General features: G+C 39.9%; 1 protein-coding gene across 10 annotated transcripts in view; it reads left to right on the top strand.

The window, feature by feature from the left end:
• The window catches only part of TTC23 (tetratricopeptide repeat domain 23), a 104,982-nt gene that overhangs the window by 48,817 nt on the left and 35,445 nt on the right, over positions 1 to 20,720 (top strand). For all 10 annotated transcript variants that reach the window (XR_007152906.1, XR_007152905.1, XM_047862300.1 and 7 more), the window contains exon 6: positions 4,599 to 4,776. Coding sequence is in view for 8 of the 10 variants with exons in the window: in XM_047862300.1 (XP_047718256.1) it covers positions 4,599 to 4,776 (178 nt within the window). In the remaining 2 variants the exon portion in view is untranslated. The remainder of the gene's footprint in view (positions 1 to 4,598; positions 4,777 to 20,720) is intronic.

Genomic DNA, 20,720 nt, shown 5'->3' with positions numbered 1-20,720 from the left:
TTATTTTTCTATCTCTTTTTTTTTAATGACGGACACGTATTATTCTTATAATAAAATATCCTCAACATTTTTAAAAGCTTAGCTGGATAAGAAAATGCCTTCCACACTGGCACATGAGTTTGACTGATTATCCTTATTATTTGGACTTTCCAAAATCTTCTGCGGGTGGGAGTGAGACCACAGTTGAGCCTGTTTCAACAGGAGAACAACCCGAGGCCGTGGCACTCAGTTCCGTATAGACTACCGGTTGGGAGGGGAAGGAGTGAAAGGTATGACGATGTATAGGCATTTAATGCCAATCTATACAACTTGCTTCAGTTTGCAGAGCATTTTAGACATCTTCTTGGGTTCTCACAACAACCCTATTGGATACCAGTGTTGAGATGAGGAAACCAAGGTTCAGAGATGTTTTGTTCTTGCCCAAGGTTGTGTGGCCTCATCACCAAGAATGCTCAAACTATGGTTGGGGTTTTCTAATCCTGCTGCAGCACTTGTAACTGACTGTCCTGCCTCTCATCTTGAGTCCCTCTTTTTTTTTTTTTAATATTTTTAATGTTTATTTATTTTTGAGAGAGAGAGAGAGAGAGAGAGAGTGTGTGTGTGTGTGTGTGTATTGTGTGTGTGAGCAGGAGAGGGGCAGAGAGAGGGAGACACAGAATCTGAAGCAAGCTCCAGGCTCCATGCTGTCAGCACAGAGCCCAATGTGGGGCTTGAACCCCCAAACCGTGAGATCATGACCTGAGACAAAGTGAGACACTTAACTGACTGAGCCACCTAGGCAGTCCCTGTGTCCCTCTTTTTATACAATTTTCTCCAAGAGTCTGGTATTTGAAAGATCACTTTCTGATACCTGAAAAAGTGACGTGGTGTTAACCTGGGGTGATAGGCTGTGCTTTTGGCTAAGAGAGTAGTAGGTTAATGGTAAAAAGGAAGAGCAAATTGTCCCTGTTCTCCACCATTACAAACTCTCAAATACTTTTCTTTAGTGTTCTATCTTGGGAAAGGAAAAATTGTTATTGTATGGATTCACTTATGCCTTGTTACTGTTTACTTTTCTATATATTTTTTTGCATTTGTAAGCTTGATTACTAAGCTTTGAATTTTGCTTTCCTTTAAAACGTTTGCTCAAACGAAATCATCTTGTATTACAAATACTTTGTATTGGCTTCATTACCCTTCCATGATTTTTACAGCAGCCTTGGAAACAAAAAATCCATTCTTTATTTCCTTGGCACATGTTTCATCACCTATGAACATGAGAAAGGAAGAAGGTGATTTTTTCCCCCTTTGCTCAAATATCTGTTGCATTGTTGGAGTTCTCAAGGTTAAATTAGATGGAAAAAATCTGAAGTCATTTTGGAAGTATGTAGCTTTCTCTGGATTCTAGACCTGACTTTGGCAAACTTCTTCTGTAAAGGCCCACACAGTAAATATTTCAGGCTTTTTGGTATCCACTGCATTGCAGCTACTCAGCTCCACCATTATAGTGCTACAGCAGCCATGGGCAATGTGTAAACAAGTGGGTGTGGCTGTGTGCCAATAAAACTTTATTTACAAAAAAAGACAGTGAGCAGATTTGGTGCACAGGCCACAGTTTGCTGCCTCCTGTTTTCAGTTGTCTACCAGGAATCTCATTTTTGGGCTAAGTGATTTGTTATCAGCCATATGTTTCAAAGCCTCGTTCTGTCACCAAAGATGCAAGTGGGTTTTCCCTTCAAAAACAAAATATGATACTTACAATGCTAATTATTGCTCACTACATCCAAAGTTCAGTAAGAGTCAGAAAACAAGCCCAGTATTACTAGGTCGCCTACTAATCTCTTCCTTTCTAAGATTAAGAGTTGCTGCAAGCTGGAACCTGGACCCGACTTGGTCCAGGAACATATCCCTGACCATCTCCTGTGTTTCAACTTCTTCCCATTTGTAGAACACATCCAAGTTCATAAGCTATTCCATCAGCATTTTATTTCACTGTTGCCATCGGAAGCGTAGATCTGAGCAGCATCTTCTATCAATCAATTTCTTTGAAATTTATTACAGAGCAAAAATAGTTGTGCAAAATGTCCAGTAACTGAGTTAAAAACAAGACCTATATATTTGTGTGTGTGTGTGTGTGCGCGCGCACGCATGTGTGTGTGGTTTCCTAGTCATGTGCTCATATTATGTCTCAGTTTACCCATGGGCAGCTGGGAATTATAAGGCCTTTTTTTAGTAAAGATGCTAGGGTAAGGGTAATGTAGAAAGGGTTGGTGCCTTTCATAATGAATCTTATATGTAAAATTTTTCCATGCATGAAGAAAGTGTCTATTTCTTAGCAAATATTTTAGAGAAGGTTGTTTTTAAATGTCTACTATTGTGTTTGCTAAATAAAATAGACAGATATATATTTTTTACGTGACAGAGTTTTATCCCAAGAAGCTAAAGAATCTTTTCCCAACACCACCTTTACTTACAATTTTTTGATTAACATTTTTCTGATGTAAGTACAATATAATTCTGATGTAAATACAATAAATGTAAATACAATAAAATTCTGATGTAATACAATTTAAATTTTTTTAATGTTTCATTTACTTTTAAGACAGACAGAGACAGAGCATGAGTGGGGGTGGGGCAGAGAGAGAGGGGGACACAGAACCCGAAGTAGGCTCCAGGCTCCGAGCTGTGAGCACAGAGCCCGATGCAGGGCTCGAACTCAGGAACCGTGAGATCATGACCTGAGCCGAAGTTGAGATCATGACCTGAGCCAAAGTTGGACGCTTAACCAACTGAGCCACCCAGGCACCCCACAATTTTAAAAAATTTTAGTGTTTATTTATTCTTGAGAGAGAGAGAGAAAGAGAGACAGACAGATCATGATCAGCGGATGGGCAGAGAGAGAGACACACACATAGAATCTGAAGCAAGCTCCAGGCTCTGAGCTATTAGCCCAGAGCCCAACGCAGGGCTCGAACTCATGAACCTCAAGATCATGACCTGAGCCTAAGTCAGACACTGAACTAAGTCATCCAGGCACCCCAGTAATACAATTTTATAGAATATAATTTGGGAAATTTAGAAAGCATAAACAAGACAGGTAAAATCACTCACAACCAACTCCTTCCAGATAACTATTGAATGGTAACATTTTAGTGTCCATTTAGATATCTCTTTATGCATATATGTACATATAGATTAGATATAACATTTTCACCTGCATAGGATATTATAGAAAGCATTTTTTGTATTCTGCCTTTTATACTTATACTTTTATACTTCTATGTTGGTAAATATGGATCAACGTTAACTTTAATGGCTATGTGGCATTCTACAGTATAGATATGCTTACTGTAATCTGCTTCAATGATCTCCTATTGGTATATTTTAAGTGCTTTGTACTTTTCCACTATTACAAAGAGTGCTTAGGTAAACATTCTTATACATATTTTCTTGCCCTGCCAGAGTATCTCTTCAAGATAAACTACTAAAAGTGCAATTAGCAGAAATATGTGTGTGCTTTTATATACATACATATATATAATAATTTTGATATAGAGATGTTTATGCTCAAATTATATTCTTTCTAACAGTTAAAGAGAGTGCTTTATACCCTCACCAATACTGGAAAATTTCTGTAATTTCTCAACAGATAAGTTATCAGCATCTTGGCATCCTTTATGGTTGTTATTATTGTTTTGTTAAGTATTTTATGATTTTATAGCCAAGTCATGGAAAGAGCCCACATGTCCGTCAACTGATGAATGGATAAAGAAAATATGATTTGTATATACAATGGAATACTGCTTGGCAATGAGAAAGAATGAAATCCTGTCATTGCAGTGATGTAGATGGAACTGGAGGGTATTATGCTAAGTGAAATAAGTCACTCAGAGAAAGATATCAAATGTTTTCACTTATATGTGGAATTTGAGAAACTTAACAGAAGACCATTAGGGGAGGAGAAGGGGAAAAAATAGTTTCAAACAGAGAAGGAGTCAAACCATAAGAGACTCTTAAATGCAGAGAACAAACTGAGGGTTGATGGTGAGGTACAGGAGAGAGGGAAAAATGGGAGATGGGCATTGAGGAGGGCACTTGTTGGGATGAGCACTGAGTGTTGTATGTAAGCGATGAATCATGGGAATCTACTCCTGAAGCCAAGAGCACACTGTATACGCTGTATGTTAGCTAACTTGACAACAAATTTTTTTTAAGTATTTTATGTTTTTTAAACCAACACCTGCATGGCACCTACTATATGTCAGAGACCATTCTGGGCATTTTTATGAGTGTTGACTAATTTAATCTTCATTATAGCCCAGTAAAGGAGGCATTGTTATTATTCTTAACTTAGAGATGAGGAAGAGGTAAAGCAACTGGAAATTCACACATCTAATAGGTAGTAGAGCCAGGATCTGAAACTTCTTGGTTATTCTGAAGTCCATCCTCCTGACCACTATGCCCTGTGGGCTCCTGGGAAAAACAGAAACTTAGCTGGCTAGGAAATGAACCTGACAACAGGGGTCAGAGAGCCAAATCCTAACCACCAGATCGCTTTTTTCCCACCTATGTGTCTTCTATTTCATTATTTAAAAATGATGTCTCTGATGATTTTTTAGGATGTATCAAAGTCAGAAGAAATCAAAAGAAGCCCTGCCCCACTATCAAGAGGCTTTAGAATACACTGAGATCAGTCGAGGTGAAAAAAGTCTTGAATGTGTACCAATATTGAAGGAATTGGCAGGTGTAGAGCGAGCCCTGGGAGTTCATGACGCATCCATCAACCATTTTCTACAGGTAAGCCGGAACATACTGGCCACCAAAGCTCTTCTGGACTCAGTGCTTCTCATAGACACAAGTGGAACAGCAGCTCCAAGAATGCCTGGTTTTGTTATTTGCTCTGGATATGTAGAACACTTGTCCTGGAGTAAATGTTCAACAAACATCTTCATATAGATGACCAAGTGGATGAGTGTGGGACAGTGGTCCACTGTTACCAGGTGCATGGTCCTCAAACACCAGGGAGCCTGAGACTCCCTGAAGATGGCTTTTCTCGTATTAGGGGCATAAGTCAAGTCTTATTTCCTGAAGTTCTTTATCCTTTCATGTTTATCTATTTAGAGCTTATGTTATCAAGCTGATGAGGGTTTTTTTCTACTGTACTCTAAAATATTCACCCGAAGCTGCTTGGAGTTGTCATTTATTAGCTGCTGATATACTTTGTCATCATAGGATTCCTGTGTGAGTGTGTCAATTGGGGTTCTACAGAGAAACAGAACCAATAGGATACATACATAGAAAGAAATAAAGAAAGAGAATTTTCGAGAATTGGCTGACACAATTGTGGGGGCTGACAAGTCCAAAATCCATAAGGTAGGCAGGCTGACTGAAAACTCAGGCAGGATCTCTATGTTATAGTCTTGAGGCAGAATTCCTTCTTCTCTATCACTTATATGTGGAATTTAAGAAACAAAACAGATGAACATATTGGGGGGGGTGGAAAGAAGAGAGGGAAATAAACCATAAAAGACTTTTTTAATTTTTATTTTTTGAGAGAAAGAGAGAAAGCACACATGCACCCATGTGAGCAAGCGGGGGGAGGGCAGAGAGAGAGAGAGAGAGAGAGAGAGAGAGAGAGAGAGACAGAATCTTAAACAGACTCCATGCCCAGCACAGAGCCCAGAGTGGGGCTCAATCTCACGACCATGAGATCATGACCTAAGCCTAAATCAAGAGTTGGACACTAAACTTATTGAGTCACCCAGACAACTGAAAGAGACTCTTAAAGAGATTTCAGAACAAACTGAATGTTGATGGAGGGAGGTGGATGGGAGATGGGCTTGATGGGTGATGGGCATTAAAGAGGGCACTAGTTATGATGAGCACTGGGTGTTAGATGTAAGTGATGAATCACTGAATTCTACTCCTGAAACCAATATTGCAGTTTATGTTAATTAAGTAGAATTTAAATAAAAATTTGAAAAGAAAAATAGAATTCCTTCATCTCCAGGAAACCCCAGCATTTTGCTCTTTAGGCATTCTACTGATTGTATAAGGCCATTCACATCGTTGAGGGCAATCTCCTTTACTCCAAGTCCAATGTAAATGTTAAAAATACATTCACAGCAACATCTAGACTGGTGTTTGACTTAAAAACTGGGCACCATGGCCTAGCCAAGTTGACACATAAAATTAACCATCACAATGAGTTTGATGTTTTTATATTCATCATCTGCTAAAAGCCCATGTTAAGTTGTTTTCCCAGAATTTTTCCCTATTAAAGTTTTAAAATATAGACCAAACTCATTCTTGTTATTTCAAATGAGATGCAACAATCTGGGACTAAGAGTTCCATATTGTTATTTCCTTTTTAAGTTTGACCATTTATAGCCCATCCACAGTTTATTAGAATGTCCCATTCTGTCACTCTATCTGGATTTTCTCTCTTAATTACTGTCACCCTGTGACATATTTTTATTTCCCATTTATAGATAAGGAAGTCAAGAATTAGAAAGGTTGAGGGATATGCCCAGGCATACCCTCCGTGCCTATAAATGGCATAACCCAGATTCAAACCCAGTATTTTTTAGAAAGACTGTCTGGCTGATATGTAGGAGAATGGATCAAGGAAGATGTGCCAAGAACATAGGTAGACCAGTTAGAGACTATCAAAGTAGCAAAGGCGGAAGTTGATGGCACCTTGGACACGGACGATGATAGTAAGGATGCAGAGAAGCAGATGGTTTGACAAAGATGTAGGAGACCTAATTGATGAGATATGGAGATTGATTGGATGTGGAGAAAAGAAGGAATAGGGAAGAATCAGTGATGACTCCTGAGTTTCCAGTCTGAACAACTGTGTGGATGTTTGTGCCAGTTACAGTGGGGGAGCAGGAGTGACAGGTGATGGAGAGATGGTGAGCTCAGGTTTCAATGGCGAGTCTGAGGTGCCCGCGAGGCATATAGGTGGAAATGCCATCTAGTCAATTAGATAATCAGGACTAGAGCTCAGAAAATGGGTCAGGAAGTCATCTACTTGTATGCAGTAATTGCCTTGGGAAAGGATGAGATCACCCTGGGAGTGAGGGGGTTATTGAGTGAGAAGAGACAAGGACATGACAGAGCCTTGAGTAACTTCAGTGTTCATTGGTCAAGTCAAGAAAGATAACCTGGCAAAGAAAGCAAAGACGAATTTGGCAGAAAAAAACATGAGGAAAAGTGAAAGCTATATTTTCTGTGTCCTTTAATACCATGTGCTATTGTGAAGGACATAGAGCTGTTGGGAGAATAAATGAGTTAATATTCATAAAGTGCTTAGCACAGTGCCTGATATATAGTGCTACACAAGATTTTTAACATTTCTCTCTTTGCTTTCCTTTCCTTTGTTATCTTTTTCTTTCTCTGATGACTTTGTCGAGGGAAACAGGGCAATGATGAGGCAGAAATCAGATTGTATGGTGAGTGAGATGTGAGGCAGCAAAGGTAATAAACATAGGTACCTGTTTCCCAAAGTACTGAGAGGTGAGGAAGGCCGGCCCAGGCAGAGGGAAGAGTGTGTGCAAAGGTCTGAAGGTGAGACGTAGCTCGACGTTCAGGGAACTACAAGAAATCCCCTCTGCCTGGGCAGTGGGAATGGTGAAGGTGGTCAATGGGTGTCTTCAAGCAGGATGTTGAAAGTCATGCTGAGGAATTTGAGCTTCACCCTAAAGGCAGTTGAGTGTTTCCAAGCAGATAGATTGACATCATGAGATTATCATTCTAGAAGGGTCACTATGTGGTATGCAGAGTGGACTGGATGGGAGAGAGAGAAGCAGGGAGGTCACTCAGGAGATGGCAGCAGCAGGCTAGGTAGGGGATGATGACACCTCGACTCAGGTAGTGACATGGAAATAAAGAACGTGGACAGACTTCAGACATGCTTGGAGAGTAGAAACAATGGGTGTGGGAGTGGGGGAGTGAAGGAGGTGGAGCAGTCTAGTGTTATGCCAGGTTTCTAGCCAAGGTCACTGTGCTGCTGGTGGACCCATTTACTGAGTGCAGGAACACTCAACGGGCATGCCATTTTTTGTTGGTAAGAACAATCCTGAATATTCTTTTTTGTTGTTGTTGTTAATTTATTTTGAGAGGGAGAGCTTGAGCAGGGGAGGGGCAGAGAGAAAGGGAGAGAGAGAGAGAATCCCAAGCAGGCTCCGCACTGTCAACGCAGAGTCAACTTGGGGCTTGAACCCATGAACCTTGAGATCATGACCTAAGCCCAAACCAAGAGTTGGATGCTGGACTGACTGAGCCACCCAGGTGCCCCTATTCTGAATATTCTTAGACAAAATGTTTTTTTCTTTTATTATTTGCTGGTATAAAGTTCCAGAAATGAAACCACTAGGAGAAAAGATGTGAATATTTTATAGTTCTTGCTTCAGATTGACATTCTGAGGTTATGTTGATTTACCTCACCACCAAAAGTGGGTTTTGCTTTGTTCTTTGTTGAACCAGTTTCACAGCAACCTTGCCAACTCTTTTACACTATTCTACTCCCACATTGTAGAATAGAGCCTCAAATTTAATTTAAAATGTTTTTCTTAATTCAGTTTTCCTAAATGTTTCCTGATTATATCCAGATCTGCCCTTAAAATCTCAGTGCAGTCTTTGCTATACCAGCTTCTAAAGTTCAAAGACATCAAGTAATAATAGGCTCAGAGTCCCCCAGCAAGGGTCATTACCAGTAACAAAATTCACTGGAATGAAAGATAGGTGGCTTCTAAGACCTAACAGTATTCAATGCCAAAAACTTGAGTTTGGTTTAGAAAAGCATTTTCCAAACTGTGTTCCATAGGATACTAGCACCTCACAAGAATTCATAGAAATTCATAGGTCTTCCTAGAAAAGATGTCTGTGGTTAAATAAATTTGAGAACTATTAAGTTAAAATTAAACATATGTCCCTAAGACATGGTTTTACATACAGTGCATTAAAAATCTTAATGTGGATTGTGAATGCAAATGAGGGTCAAATACATCTGTGACACACTAGTGTTGCCTGGGCCATAGTTTAGGAAACACTGGCTGAAAGAAATTGGAATTTCTAAAGGCAGGGATCATCAAAGGGATTCAAATGTAAGTGCTGCTACTTTCCAGTGTATTAGGTCTTCCCACTCCTAGGAACCCTTAGTACTATGTGAAGGGAAAATGGGTTAGGTAATGCCTCTTGTCTGTAGGGCCCAGATTCACCATTTTAAAGTACTTTGTCATATTCATTCTATCTATTTATATAGACATACACACACACACACACAGACACGTACATATATGCACAGAGTGGTAACTATTTACATTTTGTAATCATCTGAAAGTATTTGAATATACCATGTCCTTTTATCCCTGAGTACTTAACAAGGGTATTCTCTTATGTAATCGCAGTACAGTTATCAAATTCAGGAATGTTCATGTTGGTACAGGCCATATTCTATTTTGTCAGTTGTCCCAATATGGCCCCTTATGTTTTTGTATTCATTTAGTTGTTATGCGTCTGGTCTTTAATCTAGAATGGCTTCTCAGTATGTCTTTGTCTCCTTTGACATTGAAATTTTTGAAGACTATAGGCCAGTCATTTGTACCTTAGTTTGGGTTCATCTGATATTTTCTTGTGACTAAATTTGATAATGCATGCCCTGCTAGGATACTACAAAAGGATATTGTGTTTCTTAGGGTATTGCCTCAGGAGGCACATGATGTCTACCTGTCCTTCATTAGTGACATTAAATTCATCACCTTACCACAGTGATTCTTCCCTGTATAATAACTATTTTTCTCCTTGCAGCCAATAAGCATTCTGCAGAGAGGCATTTTTAAGACCATGTAAATATCCCACTCCTTTGCAAATTTTCTCTACACTTAGCATTGATGAATCTTTCCCAAACCAGTCTTTACTGTGGTGGTTGCAGATTCATGACTTTCCATTCTGCCATTCCATCCACGTTTATCAGTTGACATTCTCCTGTTACGAATGTCCCTTCCTCCTCCCACCAAGTTATTTACTTGTTGCGTGTGTGTTTGTTTTTTTCACTTAACACCGTATCTTGGAAATCACTTTATAGCAGTTCATTCATTTGTGCAAAAATATAATATCCCGTTTTAGGCACCTAGTGTGTTTTGCTCAAATAGTTTTCTGTTTGGGCATTTAGATAGGTTCCTATATTTTGTAATTATAAGTAATGTTGTAATGAATAATCTTACACACACATATTTTTATATTGTTGCAGTCGTATCTTCAGGGTAAATTCCTAGAAGTGGGACTGCTCAGTCAGAGGGAGCAAACATGTGTTGATAGTTTTACGGGATATTGCCTTTCATTGGGCTTCTACTATTTCTGCTCCTGCCAGCAATGTCTGAGTGCGTTTGTTTCCTGACAGCCTCTTCCAAAGGAGAGTATTGTCAAGACTTTGAATTACTTCCTATCAAGTAGGTGAGAAGGGACATCTCAGTATAGGTTTAATCTGCAAAATGGAATTAAATATCATTTCATAGGTTCAATGGATCTTCTTAATACATTTTTTGTGAATTTTCTTTTCATACCATTTGTCTACTTTTTAATAGAATTTTTATTCTAGTTTATTTTATTCAGTTTCCCTTAACTGTTAAAAGTCTTTACATACCCCACGTATCGCCCTTTAATCTGTGACATATATTAGAAGTCTTTTCACCCAATTTGTCACTTGTGTTTTATTTTGTTCATAGTGTTTCTATTGAGATGTCATATACCATGAAGGTCACCCTTTTAAGGTGCGCAATTTAGTGGTTTTATTATATTCATAGAGTTGTGTAAGCATTACCGCTAATTGCAAAACATTTCTTTTTTTTTTTTAAGTTTGTTTATTTATTTTGAGAGAGAGAAAGAGAGAGAGCACAAGTGGGGAAAGGGCAGAGAGAAGGAGAGACAGAATCCCAAGCTGGCTCTGCATCATCAGTGCAGAGCCCAAGGCAGGGCTTGAACTCAGGAACCACGAGATCATGACCTGAGCTGAGATCAAGAGTCAGACACTTAACCGACTGCGCCACCCAGACACCGCAGCAGAATATTTTGATCACCTCAAAAGAAACCTGCATTCATTGGGAGTTACTCTCCTTATTTCTTCTGTCCCTCATCCCCTGGCAACAACCAATCTCCATTGTATCTCTATGGATTAGGCTATTATAGACATTTCCTATAAATAGAATCCTATAATATATGGCCTTTTGTGTCTGACTTCTTTAATCTGATATGTCGCTTTCAAAGTTCATCCGTGCTTAGCAGATATGAGTAGTTCATTCCCTTTTAATGGCTGAATAGTATTTTGTTATACAGGTAGACCACATTTGTTTATCTCTTCATCAGCTGATGGATGTTTGGGTTGTTTCCACTCTATGGAGGTAATGAACAATGCTTCTATGAACATTCATGTGCAAGTTTTTATATGGATATATGTTTTCAGTTCTCTTGGCTATAAGACCAGGAGTGGAATTTCTGGGTTCTATGGTACCCAATATTTAACTTTCCAAGGAACCACCAAGCTGTTTTCCAAAGCAGCCTCAGCCTCTTGCTATTCCCACTAGCAATGCATGAGGATTCTATTTTCTTCACATCCTCACCAACACTCGTTATTATGTCTTTTTTATTTCAACCAACTTGGTAACTGTGGAGTAATATCTCACCATGCTTTTGATTTGAATTTCTCTGATGACTCATGATATTCCGCATCTGTTTATAGGTATGTGGCTATTTGTACTTCTTCTCTGGAGAAATGTCTATTCAAATCCTTTGCCCATTTTTTATAGGGTTATTTGTCTTTTTATTGTTGACTTACAAGAGTCCTTCATACTGGATACTAGATATCAGATGCATGATGTGTAAATATTTTCTCCTGTTCTGTGTGTTGTCTTGTCACTTTCTTGATTGCATCCTCTGAAGCACAAAGATTTTTAGTTTCAGTGAAGTCCGATTTATCCTTTTTTTCTTTTGGTCTCACGTCTAAGAAACCATTGCCTAGTCCAAGTTCATGAAGGCTTGTATCTGTTTCCTTTTAAGAGTTTTATAGTTTTAGTTTTTACATTTAGGTCTTTGATCCATTTTGAGTTAATTTTTTATAGGATATAAAATAGGGCTCTGTCTTCATTCTTTTGCATGTGAATATCTAGTTGTCCTAGTACCATCTATTAAAAGGGTCATCTTGTCACCATTCAATTATCTTGGTACCCATGTCAAACTCAATTGATCATAAATGTAAAGGTTTATTTCTGGATTTTTTTTTCTATTCTATTGACCTCTATGTCTATCCTTATGGTAGCACCACACTCCCAATTACTGTTGTTTTGTAGTAAGCTTGTGGATACTATGAATAATGCAACTATGCACATTCATCTACAAGTTTTATGGTAAGTTTTGAAATCCATAAGTATGACATCTCCAACTCTTACATTTTTCCAAGATTGTTTTGACTATTCTGGCTTCCTTACATTTGTATATGAATTTTAGGATAAGTTTATCAATTTCTGGAAAAAAAAACAGATGGTATTTTGATAGAGAGAGCACTGAATCTGTATTTCAAGTGGGAAGTGTTGACATCTTCACAATATTAAGGCTTTCAATACATGAACGTAGGATATCTCTATTTACTTAGTTCTTTCCTAGTTTCTTTCAACCATATTTTGCAGTATAAGTTTTATAATTCTTTTGGGAGCTTTATTCCCAAGTATTTTGTTCATTTTGATGCTCTTAGAAACAGAAGTGTTTTCTAAATTTCCTTTCCCTACTGTTCATTGCTAGCGTGTAGAAATACAAATAGGATGTTGACTTTGCATGGTACGGCCGTGCTGATCTCATTTATTAGCTCTAATATATTTTTGTAGATTCATAATGCTTTTTTTGCCATGCAAAAGCTTTCTTAATGCTTTAACATTTTCAACCTTTCCTTTCATTACATTTGGATTTTGAATCTAAATTAGAAGGAGTGCTCTGTATTGGAGTTCTAGAGTACTTCACTCATTTTTATAATACTCGTAAAGTTTAATAGGTGGCTTTTATTGTTGTTTATTCTTGAGGTTAATAAAGATTAGAGAGTGTTTAAATAAATACTTACCAATCATTATTAAAGAGATAGCTTTGTGAAGTTGAAACAGCACTGGATGTGAAGTCAGAAAATCTGAGTGGGAGTCCCAATTCTTCTGTTTGCCAGCTGTTTGATTATACAAGTCATTTAACCTCTCAAAAAAAGAAAGAAAAAACCCAATCCTACAAAAGATCCTATCCACTTCACAGAACTGCTCAAAGGTTCAAAATAGAAAGTGCTTTGTGAACCATTAGGCATGATGCCAGTGTAAGCTACTTTTATTTATTAATGGTAATTATCAAACATTTATCAAGGCTCCTCATTTCTTTAAGAGCTTTACCTAGACACAGAAAGGTACAGTGTGGCTGCAGCTCTCCAGGGGAGCCCTGGCCTAAAAGCCATTTATTATGTACACAAAGAAAAGGGGTTTTGTTATTTTCCCTCTAGTTTTTCACTGTTCATTCCTTTGGAGTGAGAGAAACGCCCAGAAAGAAAAGACCTTTTATTTTCTGTAGAGTGTCGACAAGTTCCAAAGTATTTTAGGAACTAACCCATTAGAGTGGAGAAAATTAGCAAGCCTCACAGAGCCACCACACTGGGAAGGCAGTGGTCCCAGGGACTGGCGAACTAGCCATTCTAGGCACCCTGCCTCAGGGGTCTGTGAGAAACCATGCTGGCGTGATTGTTTCTGAAACTACTCATGGCAGATTTTGGCAATAGACCCTTGTTTTCTTACCCAAAAGAAAAATGGCAGGGTTTCATTTCAGTGAGAATGTTTGTGGGTGTGTGTTTTCAAGGGGCATAAATTAACACCACTAGCTTCAGTTTTGTTTTCCATCTCTGACAGTTGAATTGCCTTTCTTTTCAAATTTCAGGGCAGCTCTGCCACTCAGTCAGTAGCCCCCAAATTTGGGGGGAAGCTCGATTTACAAAGTATAATGAACTAATTTATCAGTCCCTCTCCCAAAAACTTTGAGGTCAGAAAATCTGGCTTCAGTTTCCTCTGGGCAAGTTATCAGCCTTGGCCAGGCTGGTGTGATGGCTCGTAGGTGCTCGCACAGGTCTCCGACTGGGTTCAGACAACACAGCAAATGGCAACGCTTCCGATCGGTTCTGGTTAACTGCTGTATATTTGCTATAATGCACTATTTGTAATTTTCAAAATCTTTGAAAATACTAGCCTTTCATGTTTAAAATTAGAAAAGATGCAGAATGCGATTATGATTCTATGCATCATAAAAGTTTTCTAAGAGTGACATAAATCCAGGAGTTGTACTCTTTCTTTTTAAGTCACTATTTTTTATAAAAATGATAATGAAGGGGCACCTGGGTGGCTCAGTCGGTCGAGCATGTATGACACTCTTGAATCGGCTCAGGTCATGATCCCAGGGTCGTGAGATTGAGCCCTGAGTTGGGCTCTGCACTGAGCATGGAGCCTGCTTAAGATTCTCTCTCTCCCCCTCTGCTCCTCTCCCCCACTTGTGCTCTCTCTCTCACAAATAAAATAAAATAAAATAAAATAAAATAACTCTTTATATTCTAAAAAATCAAGCCATGTAGACAAATACGAAGAAACGAGTTACAAGTTATCCAGGCCTCCCCTCCCAGAAGGAGTTGGTGTTGACATTTGTAGCATCTTCCCTCTGCATATGTACATGTGGGTATAGATAGAGAGACAGGAAGACAAGAAAGAAAAAAGAAACAAAAATTGATGAATTTGACAGCAAAAAAAAAAAAACTTCTCTGTGACAAAATATCACAGTCAAAAAATAAATAGCAAAGAGAGGAGATATAGAAAGAATTCTTATAAAATGTAGATGAAAAAGTGAATTCAATAGAAATAAGGGCAAAAGATAGGAATGGTCAGCTTACAGAAGAGAAAATACAAATGGCCAATAACAATACAAAAATGATCTTCAGCATCCTTTGTTATTAAAGAAATGCACTTTCACTCAGGAGATGCCATTTTTCACCTAGCTGTGAGCAAAATAAAAAAAGTTTGATGATACCCCATGATGGCAAAGGTACTGGAAACCAGTCATCCTCATACACCGCTAGAAGGAGTGGGGATTGGCACCACTTTGGGGGAAACCATTTGATATTCCCTCTCCAATTTTATAGGGTAATAGTGAGCCCTTAGAAATTAGAAATGCTCTTAACATCCATCAATAGGAGACCAGTTAGGAGGTTGTGGTGTATCCACGTGATGGAACAGCATAGAACCACAGAAAGAATGAGATCAATGTGTATATTCTGACATTAAAGATGCCAAAAGTGCATTATTATTTTTTAAATGGCAGATGTGGATCAGAATGTTTCTTCAGTTGACAACCGGCTAGACCCTACAATGTGGCAGGCACAGTGGTTGGCCCTGGGACGGTGATGGAGGAGCAGCCTAGAGAGTGACAGAGACCTTAGCTGAATAGACCCACAGATGAATGTAAAATGGCGACCGTGATGTGCACACAGGGAGCAGGACTGGGTGCTGTGAGAGCTCCCAATGGAGCAGCCCGAGGACTGATAGTGAGACACCCCGAAGATTGAGGAGAGGGCAGAGGAGCCATCATGGCAGAGCCCAGAAGGGTGGTGGCAGATGAAGCTGGGCTGGGGGAGGGAAGCAGGGCAGCGTCAGGTTACAATTGCACGTGCGTGTCTATGCCTGAGTGTGTTTAAGAACATGCCCCTATAGGGGCACCTGGGTGGCTCAGTAGGTTACGACTCTTGATCTCAACTCAAGTATTGGTCTCAGGGTTGTGAGTTCAAGCCCCACATTAGGCTCCACGCTAGGCATGGAGCCTACTTAAAAAACAAAAACAAAAACATGGGCCTATATGTGTGTATGTTTGTATAAGCATATCAATATCTCTGGGATACACAGGGAACTTGATAGTGATAACTCCAAGGAGTCAGACGGGATCAGGAGAAGAGGGTGAGGCTTATAGACAGAAGGGAGAGAAGCATTTTAACTTACCACTTAGGATTTTTCAAAATTATATACCGATATTACTCTTACAATCTAAAAATCTAGTTACGTTTTAAGAAAACACACACTTCCAACCAAGAGAGGATGAAAATCGAAGTTCCCAACATATCTATTTTGGTGCTGACCCTTACAGAGAGTAGGGCCTTTTCTCCCCAGCCCTTTGGAGGAGCTAAAATTGAAGACTGGAGAGCTGCCACTGAGGACTCTCTCTGACTATTAAAAGAAACTAGCTTAGTCTGGGGCCCTCAGAACTAGGTTTTGGAATGCCCTCGGCACCCAGGGACTTCCCTTTCATCTACGCCCCCCAGAGAGTCCCAGCAACATCTTTCTCTTAGCCAAGGCCCTCCAGCTGCCCCAGGCCCCTGTGGTGTGGGTGGCCTTGAGAGGCTTCCTTCCTGGCCAGAGACTGGAGAGGAAAGGAAGCAGCAACCCTGGGCTGCAATATGACCCTGTCTTGTACAAGGGCATCAGCCCAAAGCTGAAGATTGCATGGTCTGCTCTGGCAAGGCCAAGAGGGAGAGCTACGTAGCCGCACAGCTGGTCAGTTATAAGAGAAACACAGCAAACTCACACCTCACAGTGACAAGAGGACTTGAGCTTCTGTTGAATTAAAGCACTAATTTGAACCAAAGCAGAAAAACACAGACCCTCGGTAGAAGGCACCTTAACATCTTGCTCCATCCATCAGCCACTGCCCGACTCCCCACTCTGGTGTCCCCGTACAGTTCGTTTTCAGAAGCTGCTTCGAGACCCACATATCAGTGGCTCACCCTCCACCTAGCCAGCCCATTCAACCTCTGGGCCAAATCTACTACTTAGCAACTATTTCTCTGACTCTTAAATAATACTTCATTATGCTGATTAGAAGATCCTCTTTCTGTAACTTCTACTTTCTTAAAAAACCAGATGTTACACTAGAGCAGGATGCAATTTGGAATCACAGGCCTTAGTCTGAATCCCTGCCCTGTCATTGAGCCCTCTATATGACCTTCGGTTAGTTGCTTTATCTCCTGAGGGCTTCATTTCCGCATCTATAAATTGGGGTGTTAACATCACCCTCACCAGTGATTCTGAGATTAAGCGAGCTGGTGTATGTAATCTGCATAGCACCACGTCTGGCCAGAGTAGGTGCTTACTCAAGGTTAGTTCCCACCCTCCCAGTGTCCCTCTCTAGTGCTAGCCCTCAAGTACAAAGATCCTGACGGCTGCTGAGCCGCAGGTTTACATTGCCTTCCCCACGAATGTTTTTGTCTCCAGGGTAAATAGACTCAGTTTAGGTCCACGAATGCACCTTTAGCTCTTTGTGGACTCTCCACTTTGCTGCAGGAGAAGAGATTTCCCTCTGAGTCAGTGATCCTCCTAGTTGTTTACCAAATGGGGGAAAAAAAAATCTATCCCTCTCTCCTGTGAAGAGCTTGGGGCCTGCAGTCAGAGCATTGCATGTCTTAAGTTGAGTATTCACATGATGGGGTCTGCCTGCATAAATAGAAACATCCTTCTTACTAGTCATCAAGTTTTCTGTTCAAGAACTATTACACATTTCACAAATCCAAGGGGACAGCCTCAGTCAGATAAGAGTCTGCCAGCTGTAGCTCTGGCTGTGTCTATTGACAGCTGGATTGGCGCTGTGGACTCAGTGGTTTCCCCCGGAAATGCTCAGGAGGGCCCAAGCGCAGCCTTCTGCTCTGGACCTTGGCAGGGCTTGAGTAGGTTGATCTTATGACTGAGGTTTTTCAATTAATGACCTTGCTCAGTATGAGATATTAAAGGTTGCGTTTTTGTTTTTGTTTTTAACCCAGTATCACATGTTAACGGCTCAAGAGATTTAGGAATATTAAACACTCCCTCTCAGCTCCAAGATGACAACTGATAAATATATAACCGTAAAATAGTGAAAACAACAAAGAACGGGAGGAGAAATCTGAGCCCTGGGAGATTAATAAATAATAAGGAGTGAATGCAGTCAAGCACAGATCCCCAGCGGGGCCCATTACTTGGGCTCCTGCATAAAGCCAGGAGAGGCAAGCATGGCTCCTATAATTCTGTTAACACTAACAACTAGTCCTTAAATGCTCTCAGATGCATATAACAGGGGTATTTATATTCTCTTAGCAAGCAGAGTGTTGTTCCAGAATTGTGAACAGTGGTTTAATTTGGAAAATTGGGTTATCTAATCACTAGCTTTTCAACTGCCTTTGTACCTACTCCCTAAGGCAGCCTCCTATACCGTGCGGATCTGTGGTTCTCGATCTGCATCACCCTGAGCCCTCATGTTCCATGGAGGGTCTTTTGGAGGAAGCTGGGTGGGCACAGCTGAGTGAGCTTCTAGACCCTCTCCATCTGCTTCAGTAAGACAGTATGCAAAACAATCTGGAACAAAAGGATTTTTTTGTTGTTGTTTTTTGTGTTGTTTTTGTTTTTGTTTTTTTGCTTCAAAAGAGAAACTTGAAACTCACTGGTCCCATGATGTTTACATCCTCTTATAAATTACTTTTCCACTCACTGGTATGTTTCTGAAATGTTACTTTGTTAATGTACTAGGTAGAGTTCAGTCATTGTATGAATAAACCACAATATATTCATTCTGCTTCTGGTGGTTATTTAGACGATTCCCCCTTTTTCACCATTTCAAATAATGCTTCAGTGAAGTTGAGGGCATTTTTGGTATCAACAGTGATAGATGGTGAACTCCAAGTTGGTCAAGAAGGGAAGGGACAGCAGGAGGGGCCGACTGGATAGTGAGAATGGGGAGAGTGGATAGAGGGCTAGAAATTGCTTGGACGTGATGAAGGCAGGACCAGATAAGCTATGATAAGGCCCCGAGTCTGATGAGGGACACAATGTGGCATGTAAAAAGCATTTAAAAATTAAGGTAAATTGAATAGGACTGAATTAAATTAAACTAAATTTAATTTTACTGAATCAATGAGATGCTAACCTTGCACATTTTTAACATCATGGTTCCCTTTTCCTTCCCTCACCCCAATGTTAAACCAGCATATGGTTTTTAGAAGTTTCATGAACATCAAATATGAATTAGACCAAGGATTGAGTTTCTGAAGTGAATAATGAATAATAAATGGTTGCTTATATTAGTATCTCACACAGAAAAATGTTGAGGTTACGAAGATTTTTGTGAAATTCGGATCCCCTTAAGCTCTCAGGATCCACTTTCTTGATATTGTGAGCATTTTTGCTCTCAGAAAATTTTGCTTCCTGTCTCCAAAGGCAAAAGGCAACATACAGAACTTTCAGAACATGTAATTATTCATATGAATTGAAAATAATTTTGATAGGGGTGTCTGGGTGGTTCAGTCCATTGAGCGTCTGGCTCTTGATTTCGGCTCAGGTCATGATCTCCTGGTTCGTGGAATCGAGCCCCTTGTTAGGCTCTGTGCTGACAGCATGGAGCCTGCTTAGGATTCTCTCTCAAGCTCTCTATCTGCCCCTCCCCCACTCGTGTTCCATCTCTCTCTGTCTCAAAATAAATAAATAAACATTAAAAAAAATAAAAAGAAAAAGGGGTGCCTGGTGGCTCAGTTGGTTGAGCATCTGACTTTGACTCGGGTCTTGATCTCACAGTTGGTGAGTTTGAGCCCTGCATCAGGGTCTGCGCTGGCAGCTCGGAGCCTGTTTGGGATTCTCTCTCTTCCTCTCTCTCTCTCTCTGCCTCTCTCTCTCTCTCCCCTCCCCAAATAAATAATTAAATAAGTAAAAAGAAATCATTTTGATAGACGTATATCTTTTACATTGCCTTATATTATAATATTGAGTGGAAACAAAATATGAAATCTTTTTGAATTTGAATTTGAATAAATCTAAAGTACTATGAGTTAAGTCTTTGTAACAATATGAGTTAAATCTTTTCTAGCATCACAGGGTGCTCTCCTCGATGGTGGATCCTAAAGATCGTTAAGCAGGAGAAAACACAAAGTAAACATGATTCAGTTTGCAGTTGGGATGGGCAGATTTTCCTCTCTTCCTCTCTTCAAATTCCTGAACATGTGATGCTTTGACTATCCCTGTGGCTCCAATGGCTCCAATTGTCTTTACTTTTTGGAGTGTGCATTATTGGAAAGCATTTCAAGCTAGATCTTCGGGCCAAATTGAGGATAATGACTAATTGGGGTGTTGCCAAAACAACTTGTTCCATTTATTTACATCCTGTAATAAGGAAAGTAGTTTTAAAACAAAGGATATTGTTCGCATTTACAAATATGAAATTCTGATTGTTTTAACACAACAAAAAAAGTTATTGCTAGCAATCTTGGTTTGGAATAGCCCCTATCATAAAAAGTCTAGAGCTAATAACTCAGCTGATTTTAACATATGATCAATGAGATGAGAGTCTAGAATCCACCCTGATTACCAACTGACAAATGCATTCAGCTGGTCATCAGAGGACCAAGTCCCTATGGCTTTGCTGCCTCACTGCTTGGTCTGGACTAGGAAGTTCTGATGGTGTGGCTTTATCTCCTAGCCAGCTCCCACGGATTAGTCATAGCTCCTGAAGGCTGAATGAATCGGCACCTCTGGGGAGTGTGCAGGCATCAGTTAGTGATGTCTGCCAACAAGCACCAGGGCAGGGAGGAAGGGCAGCATTCTTGCCCTGGGAGGGAGTCCGAGTATCAAAGTCAGAATCTTATCTCCATTTTCTCTCAGCCATGAGGTATCTTGGGC

This window comes from Prionailurus viverrinus, chromosome B3, assembly GCF_022837055.1.
Source record: "Prionailurus viverrinus isolate Anna chromosome B3, UM_Priviv_1.0, whole genome shotgun sequence".
Taxonomy (NCBI): domain Eukaryota; kingdom Metazoa; phylum Chordata; class Mammalia; order Carnivora; family Felidae; genus Prionailurus; species Prionailurus viverrinus.
Note: the sequence above shows the minus strand (reverse complement) of the source record. Positions and strands in the feature narration are given on the sequence as shown.